Source organism: Crocodylus porosus, unplaced genomic scaffold (assembly GCF_001723895.1).
Source record: "Crocodylus porosus isolate Cpor-Errol unplaced genomic scaffold, CroPor_comp1, whole genome shotgun sequence".
Taxonomy (NCBI): domain Eukaryota; kingdom Metazoa; phylum Chordata; order Crocodylia; family Crocodylidae; genus Crocodylus; species Crocodylus porosus.
The window spans coordinates 16,200,938-16,210,867 of record NW_017728918.1 but is presented as its reverse complement, the minus strand read 5'-3'; the positions used below and the strand labels follow the sequence as shown (position 1 = coordinate 16,210,867).

The window sequence follows — 9,930 nt, the reverse complement described above, 5'->3', positions numbered from 1 at the left end:
GGCAAGGCCCCCAGGCCAGACCAGCTCAGCCACAAAAGTTTGTAACAGGCCACAAGATCCCCCCTCAGCCTTCTCTTTTGGAGGCTGAACAGGTTCAGGTCCCGCAGCCTCTCCTCATCGGCCCTGCCCTGCCCTGCCCTGCCCTGCCCTGCCCTGCTGTCCCCTGTTACCTCCCTTCCAAACAATACTACTCTCCTCCAGCTCCTTCCCACTCCCTCAGCATTTTATGCTCCACAGTAGCCAATCAGAGCCCGGGTTTTGCAATGGGGGCTCTGGTCACAGTTCAAATGCTTCAGTAAAAAGTGTGCATTGTGCACAGCATAGCCTGAGTTTAGAAAAGCTATTGTACCGTCTGCAAACTTTTGCTGCTTTTTTTGCAAAGTTCTTAGGCACAACTCACCCACTCAGCTGCAACCAGGCAAGCCTTTGCAGCTGTTACATTCTGAATAGGCCGAGTTGAAGACCCATGTCTTACTCAAACTGCCCAGCCCATGGGAACGTGGTCAGGGAAAGTGATTTTCCAGATATCCTCCCATCACAGATCTTACATCACCCCCAGCCTGAGCAAGAAAAGACCAGTAAAACGGTGGACAGCTACAGTTATACTTATGCCTTCAAGGCCTGGCCTACACACAGGCAAAGCACACATGCACAAAGGGCCCAAAGAGGCTCAGATCCTCAGAAGTACTTAGGGGCATGATTCCCACTGAAATCAATAGGCATATGGTACCAAAAGGTTCCTGAAGATTTGGGTCTGAGTCCATCCTCCAGAGAGAGCTGGACAGCAGTGGGAGAGCTGTAAATATACTTTGTGGAGGTGATATCCTTAACCCTTCTTTCCCCTTTTCCTAGGTGACCCTTCCCAGAGCTGTGATGATTGCCATTCCTTTGGTAACAAGCCTGTATTTGCTAGTAAATGTAAGCTACTTCGCAGCCATGACACCAGCTGAACTTCTTTCTTCAGGTGCTGTGGCTGTCAGCTGGGGGTAAGCTACCTCTCTATTAACATAGCCAGTATGTCTCACTCTATCAAGTGCCAAGCTGGAAGTCATGAGGCCTCAGTTCTGGTTTCAGATCAGGTCAGCTCATTGACCTAAGGTAGGCTCTCTTGCCTCTGTTTTGCCACCTGTAAAATGGGGATAATGGTATTGCTCCTCTCTGTAAAAAGCTTTGGTATCTATAGATGGAAAAGGCTTTTATTATTTATACTAGCCAATTGCCTGGCATGAATGACAGAGCGTTTCAGGGAGAGCTTACAGGCCCCTCCACCACTCACCCTTTGGGGCTGGCCATATAAACCAGGGGCGGGCAATTTTTGCAGGTGGAGAGCCACTTACCAAGTTTTGGCAAGCTGTCGAGGGCTGCATGGGTAGCTCTGCCCCTTGGCAGGTGCCTCACCCCCTGGTTACTATCTTGTGACTGGTTAGGGCCACTAACCCCTGACCTTTGCCACCAGAAGTCTATCCCCTTACCATCACCACCTTTGCCACCAGAAGTCTATCCCCAGAAGTACTCCTTTCAGCAAGGGGCTGTGCCATCCTGGAACCAGAAAAATACTAAATTATATTCTAAAAAGGAAACATTACAGCATTCATTAACTTGATTTCAAAAAATATTTTTGTCCTGATTTACATGTGTTTGTGTAGTGCACGTAGAGGTGATTGCACAATAGTTTAAAATGAAGTTTTACTCTTGTATATTGTGGGGCATGGGTATAGGTTTGTGGGGGGCTGTGGGTATGTGGGGTGAGGGGGTATGTGTGTGGATATGTCAGGTGTTGGTGGGTATGGGATGAGTGGGAAAAGGGTGCCTGGGCTGTGTGAGGGTGTATGGATGTGGGGGTCTGCGTATATGGCAGTGCAAGGGGAGTGTGGGTGAATGTGTATGGTGGGGTGGGTGTTTGGGACTCATCCTATGAACACACACGCACAGACCCCCACACGCACTGCCCCGACTGCGTACCCACACCCACCCAAGCACAATGTCCCTGGCTGCACACCCACCCCCACCCATCCACTGTGCCCCTGGCTGCACAGTCATGCACACCCACCCACCTAGTCCCTGACTGCACACCCACAGCCACCCTCCTACTCTGCCCTAGGCTGCCCAGCCACATTTACCTACCCACCGAGCCACTGGCTGAACAACCACAGTCACCGACCCACTCTGCCCCTGGCTCCACAACCACACCCACCCATGTACTTTTGTCCCTGGCTCCACAACTGCACCCACCCACCCACTCTGCCTCTGGCTGCACACCCACACCCACCTGCTCTGCCCTTGGCTCCACAACCACACCCACCCACCCACCTATTCTGCCCCTGGCTGCACACACAACTCACACACCCACACATACACACACTGTACACCTCCACATACTCCCGTGACCCCCCCCCCCCCAGTGGCTTCATGCTTCCCACTCTGGCTATGCAGCCAGACCCACATGGTGCCCACTGTGCTGGCAGGCAGGGAGTGCAATTGCCAGGGGTGGGCAGTTGGGCTGCTCAGTCCTGCTCACACTCCCCCTGGGTCTTACTGCCCCGGCATCTGTCAGCTTTGACAGGAGCCAGGCAAGTCAATACAGTTTTAAAGCCTAAGGGCTCCTCTGCCTCTGGCTTCCTGCCTGTAGCCGCCTGCCCTCTCCAGGGCGCACGCGTAGTTGCCTCCCAGCATTGGGGACAGACAGATACAGATGGAAGTACTAAGCCTTTTATTATATTAGAATTTTTATCTCAGTGCAAAGATTTCCAGAGTATCTCACAAGCACAGAACCAGTTATGTGCAGTCAGTTCTAGGTTTGGATAGTGCCACCTACCATGGTACAAAACAGATTTTATGGCAAGAAAGGGCCATTTTGATAAGCTATTCTGGTCCCTTCATACACTGCCCATGTAGATCCACCAAGTGATTCCTACATCTAGATTATGATTTCCAGCTGAGCCAGCGCATCTGGTTTTGAAAGACATCCAGCCTTAATTTGGAGCCTTTAAGGACAGAGACTTCACCACAGGTAAGTTGTTCATGGGACAGGATGACAAATTTTGGTTTGAGGCAACCTCTGCTCTAATTAAAAATGCACCAGGCCCTTGACCTTCCATGAATATTAGACAAATATTAAACCTCAGGTTTTCAGAACTAATTTAGACACTGATTGTATTTCTGATGATAGCCCTTCATGTGATTATAAGTAGGAGTTTAAAGGACCAGTGAGCACAAGTTACCAAAACCAATTTTGCAATCATGTCATGAACTTTTTTCTGCACTTCCTATCTCATTGCTCCAGATTAATGACTTATTTCTGAGTTTCCTCCTTTTTCACTTGCCTCCCTTTCCTTTTTGATGAACCTTTTCACCCCTGAGAGGACAGCCTCTGAAGAAGGACAGCTCAAGAAACCAGGAGGTAGGTCAGAGGAGGCATCCCCAGCAAATGGCAGGAAGCCTGTGGCAACCAGGAGATGATGAAGGCAAAATCCCTGTAGGGTAGAAGTGAGGCCTGTAGTGACTAGAGTAGCCCACCCATTGTCACTCATGGTGCTTGCAGGAAGCATCATGAGTTAGCAGTCCCCTGGACCCAACAGAAGTAGGCTGTTGAGTCTTGGGAGCTGGGTAATCCAGCTGCTGACTGCGCACCTGCAGTCAATTTCCCCTAGCAATGCCTCTCCTCCTCCCCAGCCTTGGTGCTGTTCTCAGAATGGGGGGGGAGGGAAGGGAGCAGACGGAGCTCCTCTGTGGGTTCCCTCACCGTGCTGGAGGGTGGGGTGGGTGGATTGGAGCCCCCCACCTCATGGGGCTCCAATACACCTGTTCCACCCTCCAGCGCTGGCTGAAAACCCCCAGACCAAACTCCCTCCGCCTCTTTACCCCCCTCCCATTCTGAAAACAATGCCAGGGTTGAGAGGCAGTGCAGACAGAAGTTGCTGAAACTGCTCTGTTTTGAAGCATTTTGATCTGAACCCAAGATTTTTGCAGTGCTCTGTAGCTGTGCATTTCTGTTTTGTCATGGCTGTACATCACTTTCAGGGGCCAGATTGGCAAAAACTTTCTTTTCTCTGTCTCTCAAGAGCCTCTGCAAGCCCTCCTGCCAGCTGTGGATGTGACTGCCTGGGGTAATGTTAACTGTGTGAGAGAGAGGCATTGTCTAGTGTCAGTATGGACTGGAGGGTCACGCGCTCCTGAGGTTCTGATCCTGGCTGTGACGATTAGGAGTGAATGTCAGAGATGTGGCATAATTTGCATTCACAGAATCAGCCAGTGCAGGTGGGAGAAACTGTGCCTGTAGGAAGCAACTCAAGCTGTACTTGCAGTGTATGTCCTGGGCCCAAACACTTAGGTGCTAATTCTGCAGGTACGAAACAAGCAGCATTGCTACTTGTTGTGATCGTCTTGCCAGTCTGAAGTCATACAGCTATGCAAAAAGGGACTTACTAGCCCCCCTGATTACAGAGAAAAAGCTGAAAACAGTTTGGAGCCTAGAGGCTCCAAAACCCGGAAGCCAAATTAGAAAATAGTACATTTATTAATGTTTGAAAACTCATGAATATGAATGCAATCCCACAGTGTTGTAGAGGGGAGGTGTCTGAGTCCTGAGCTTTAAATTGCTACTGCTAAAAGAAGGGGACTGAGCCTTCAGCGGGCAGAAAGTCTGGTCTTTAATCTGGCCATTCCCAGGCTTGTATTTTTGGACCCGTCTCTCAGAATAATGAACTGCTATGTGAATTGCCCCTGCAACTCCCCCGCCCACCTCTGCCCCATTCCCTCACACTCTGTTCTGCCACAGCTACTGCCACCTTTCCTTATTTGCGTCCTGTTTTTTCTTACCCTTCTGTTATACAGCAGTAGAGGTGGGCATAAGACATAAGATACAGATCAGGTCTTCAAGTATCCTGAACTCCGGGGTGGTTTGGATCTGAGGTGTTGGTCCATTAAAGATGCATGTGCTCACACATTCATTTCCTTGTGAAGCAAATGTTACTGCCTCAAATGTCGTGCTGTTGATTTTACGCTCTGTTTCCTCCTCAGTCTTCTCTCAAAACATAGAATTTGATTTTAAGTACCAGTTTGCCGGTGGGAAAAATAAGACATCCTGCCAGTATCTGTCCACAGACACACATCTACCAGCCTGACTTTTTGGGAGGGTGGAATAAAGCCACAATGTCTAGACCCTGTCCAGATCCAAAATTCCATTAATTTGACTTCAGATCCATTAATTCGAGCCTGCCTGTGTTTTCCTGGTTCTGACTTTCCTCTGGTTCATTTCAAATCATCATACTCCTATTGGCAGATGTGGAGTCACTCCTGATTTACCCTGGTGAAAAAGGAGAATCAGGTCCATTGAGTCTAGTAGCCTTTCTTGGGCAAGGCTCCATATGCTGTTTCCTGGACTCAAAGCACTAAAACTATCAGATGTCTTTGTAGAATTTTTTCTGTTTTAGCAGGACGGTTGTACCTAAGGCTGTCTCTACACTCGGACTGTTCTACCATCCTGTAGCTGAAAAGCACTGGTAGGGTGGAAACAGGTATATCATAACAGGTGTGTTTTGTAACAGTATAGTAAACCCACCTACTACAAGCAGAACAAGCTACTACAGTAAAAGCATATTGTTGCCTGGTAGAACTGCATTGACATGAATGACTTCCACCAGCCCAGTGCATCAGTCGGGGATCACCCCGGCACAGCTATGGCATCTGTAGCATCACGTGGCCTGTCACTGAGGGGCTGATAAATGTATGTTGATATAAATTTGACATAGTGTAAATGATATGTAGCAGACTTAGCTTTTGAGCTCTGGATGAGTCCTGGGTTCAAGATTCTGTTATTCCAATTGGTGGAGCCCATCTGCCAATCAGAAGCAAGCCAGGAAAAGCAAGGCCATACTCTTTCCCTGAAGGGAGGGGTCAAGGAGCAGTCTAGACCTGGTTCGAGACTGCACGCTGCCAGGTCTGGAGAACTTTGGGGGTGGAGCTGCTTAAGTGTATAAAAGCAGAGCGTGCTTGGCATGCTGAGAGGAAGACACGCGGTGAGGGATGACCGTCCTCAGGACCCCACCAGAGCCTCGACTGATGCACAGACTCTAGGAGCCACTCAAAGCAGCTTGAGCCTGTGAATCTGACACGTGGCTGGGTAGGTGGTGCATGGATGGGCGCATGGAGGGCTGGCCCTGGGAGCAGCTTGAGGCTGCTCAGGCCCCACATGGTGTACCGGTCAATGCAGGGAGAGTCACCCCTGGGAGCAGCTTGAGGCTGCTTAAGTTAGCCCCGGCTCTAGGCTGAGTAACCGGAGCCCCGCAGTGTGGCTCTGCATTAAACTAAAAGAGCCCCGGTGCCCAAAGCACGGCCCGGGAAAGGGAAGGGCCCCTGGTGTGAGGCTGGGGAACCGGAGCCAGTAAGGGCTTGGTTCCTGTGGGAGCTTCCGGGTGTCCAGTGCAGGGCACCAGGCCATCGAGAGGAGCTAGAGGCGCTGCCGGGGAGAGGCCCTCGTGGGACTGGCCACCAGGGGATGAGCCTTGGCTGCTTCAGAGCGGGAGCGCAAGTTGTTGGGGATGCGGGTCCCACGGGGGAGATGGGCTTGGGAGAGGAGGGTCTGCCGCCTTCACCCTCCTCCATTGTGGGAGGGGCTTGGCCACATCCTGGGGCCCTGAAAGTGGGGAGGGGCTCCACGGAGCACCCTGGGAGGCACTGAGTGCACCCCCTTATTTTGTGACTTGTTTCGTCTTGTGGAGGTTAATATAGTTATGTGTACTCCTTAAGGGAGTTTATATGCGTTTATCTGTCTTCGTTGCCTATATGTGTTTATTGCCTGTTATCAGAACATACCTGTATTGTTGCCTGTGTACGTCTATGGTATTTCTGCCTCAGCGTACCTGGGTTATCTAAGCTGATGCTCATATGTGTTTATTGTGTTGATACCTTGACTTACCTGTTCCAAAGTGTTAATGCTTATTTTGTACAGGGGGGTTAATTATTGTATATGCTGTGAGTCACTCGGTTTATGTTTTTGCAGTCCCTCGAAGTGGTACAATATGTTGATCGCAGGTTATTGTATATGGTGTCACATAGTAATTTTACTATAAATATTTAATGTTTCTTATTCATATTTATTTATTGTAGCAATAAGTTTGTATATAGTTAAGGGCTTGGTCTTGGCCTGGCTCTGCAGAGAGGAGAGGGAACTGCTCCCAGGTGGCAGGCCCCTCTCTCAGCACTCTTGTCTGACCACCCCATCCTTTCCACTGGCAGCCAGGGCACACCCCTACGTATACCAGGGTTACATAAAATATAAATATTTATCCAGAAGCGTGCATTTTAGTCCCGGGATGTCATTCATGGTGTTTCTTGCGTAGATATAGTTTCAGATGCAATCTTCTTCTTGAAAGGCATGGTTTACCATTGCCTGTGGAAGGCTCTGAAGTTGACCATCTCTGTTTGGCATAGGATTGAATCCTTGCTTAAAGATTAATTGAGGAAGGGAGGGTGTTGCAGTATATGAAAAGAGGGTATTACAATAGAAATTACCACATTTGCGGTGGAAGCAACACTCAAAGAGGACCTGAGTAATCTCTATCCTGGTATAGTGAAAGAACGAGCATGTAAATCCACTAGCAAAGAGCTTTAATAAATAAGGTGCAGCTGGTACCATTGTCTTGGAAATCATCAAATGTAGTACCTCCCCTAGCAGACCTAGGCCTTATGGGTGGCTATGAAATCCCCTGGTGGCCAAGTAATTCCTGCACAACTCCAGTTCCTTGGGGTACCTCCCTTTTTACCTCTCTTGCTACATCTTGATGGAACTTTTCTAGTGTTTAGGAAGGCTACCCCAGGGTCCCACAGTGAGCCCCAGTTCAGTTTGGGCAGCTGGTCTTGCCCCTTCGGGCACTAAGTTATGACCCACAGCCAGAATAAGATGAATTGAGGCTGGGGTCAGTGCAGAGAATGGTGATGCGAATGATAGGGTGCAGAGAGGGTTGGTCTTACAAGAAAACACTGGAAGAGTTTGGCTTGTGCAGCTTGGGAAAACAAAGGGTGAGAAAGGCTATCATTGGTCTCCTAAAAATACATTGGGATGAAATGCTAAGGAGGAAGAAAAACTGTTTAAGCAAAAGAAAATATCACAGGAATAAATAGAAATAAACTGGCCATAACTTGGTTTCAGCTGGAAGTTAGACAGTTGCTAACCATCAGAGAAACAAGGATGTGGAGCAGCCTTCCAGGGGGAACACCGGGGGCAAAAAATATAACTACTGCTGACAAAACATGATCACCTTGGGAACAGTTATCTGACGTAGCTGCCTGCAACAACAAGGGATTGAATTTGATGGCCCAGAAAGCCCTTCCAGTCCTCTGTGCCTCTGTGATTGTTTCTTCTAACTCAGGGGTGGCTAACTCACAGCCCATGTGCCATAAGTGGCACAGGCAACCTCTGTTTGCAGCACATGGCAGCTGGGGAGGAAACAGGCAGCACAGTGGCAGACAGGGCAAGAAGCAGAAAACAGAGCAGCAGATTGGGAACACAAGAAGGAAACAGATAGCAGAGCAGCAGATTGGGCAGGGGAAGGGGATCAGTGGCACATGAGGAAGGTGCAGGGCTACTTTGTGGCAGGCCTGCCAGAAAGGTCGGTGCCCACTTTTCAAAATCACACTTAAAATTCTTTGCTCTCACATGACCTGTGACCTCACCTTTATATTCCTCTATCATTTTTCTTCCCAGGAACAAAGTCCTGGGCAGCTGGGCCTGGCTGATCTCCTTGGCAGTTGCCATCTCTACATTTGGGTCTGCAAACGGCACGTTCTTCAGCGGAGGCCGCATGTGCTACATTGCTGCCAGGGAAGGTCACATGGTAAGGGAGTGGAAACCGTCTGCTTAACTTTGCCCTTTACCCTTTCTGATGCCACAGGAAGCAGAACGGAAGACACTGCAGGTTTGTCTGAGCTCTTTGCTGGTGTATCAGTGCATCCTTGTCACTTTATGGTTCCCCTGAAGAATTTTTTCCTGCTCATTTTCACACGAGAAATGTTTGCTCCCAACAACCCCTCCTTTCACACCTATCTGTAGTGGGAGGTGACCCCAGGTGGCACAAGGAGATACCTTGCCTGCCTGGCTCATTAACTGATTCCTGGATTTGAAGCAAGGTAGGCACAGTAGTGTAGTGCTGCACACCCCCCCAGGAGCTCTGCTGAGTGGCCTTGCCTAGCCCCACACTAGCACAGTTACTCTGCTTCTGGTCGGCATGGAACAGCACAGCATGTGTTAGCATGGTGGTGCCTTGCACAGTATCCTTGCACCCACTGAGCCTTAACTAGTGCATTGTCTTTCCCAATAAGGCTGCTCACAATTAGCATTTTGGTACTTCAAGGAGTGGGAGAAATGTGATTCCACACGTAGCTGGCAATGGGTGCAAGAGGCAGTAGCACAGGCACAGCATAGGCTTTTGTACCCCACGTCACCACCAGGGGTGGTGCCCTGGCACTGTCTGGGCTCGTTCCCCACTTGCTGGTGCTGTACATAGATTGATTGGGGAATATCATCACAAGTGCTTAGCACACATATAGCCTCCAAGTCTTTCATAGTTTCACAGTTTCATAGTAGGGTTGGAAGGGACCTGAGCAGATCATCAAGTCTGACCCCCTGCCATGGCTGGAAAGAGTGCTGGGGTCAAATGACCCTAGCTAGGTGATTGTCTAGCCTTGTCTTAAAGACCCCAGGGTAGGAGCCAGCACCACTTCACTTGGAAGTTGGTTCCAGACCCTAGCCGCCCTGACCGTGAAGTAGCACTTCCTGATGTCTAATCTGAATTTACCCTCTGCCAGCTTGTGACCGTTATTTCTAGTCACTCCTGGTAGTGCTCAGGGAAACAGGGACTCCCCCAGTGCCTGCTGGTTCCCTCTGACTAGTTTGTCAGTTGTTAGATCCCCCCTCAGCCTTCTCTTGTGGAG

At 49.6% G+C, this 9,930-nt stretch overlaps 1 protein-coding gene across 1 annotated transcript in view; it reads left to right on the top strand.

The window, feature by feature from the left end:
* The window catches only part of LOC109311612 (b(0,+)-type amino acid transporter 1-like), a 22,588-nt gene that overhangs the window by 3,586 nt on the left and 9,072 nt on the right, over positions 1-9,930 (top strand). Inside the window, exons 2-3 of the mRNA XM_019537349.1 lie at positions 853-986; positions 8,705-8,834. Of these exons, the coding sequence (XP_019392894.1) occupies positions 853-986; positions 8,705-8,834 (264 nt within the window). The remainder of the gene's footprint in view (positions 1-852; positions 987-8,704; positions 8,835-9,930) is intronic.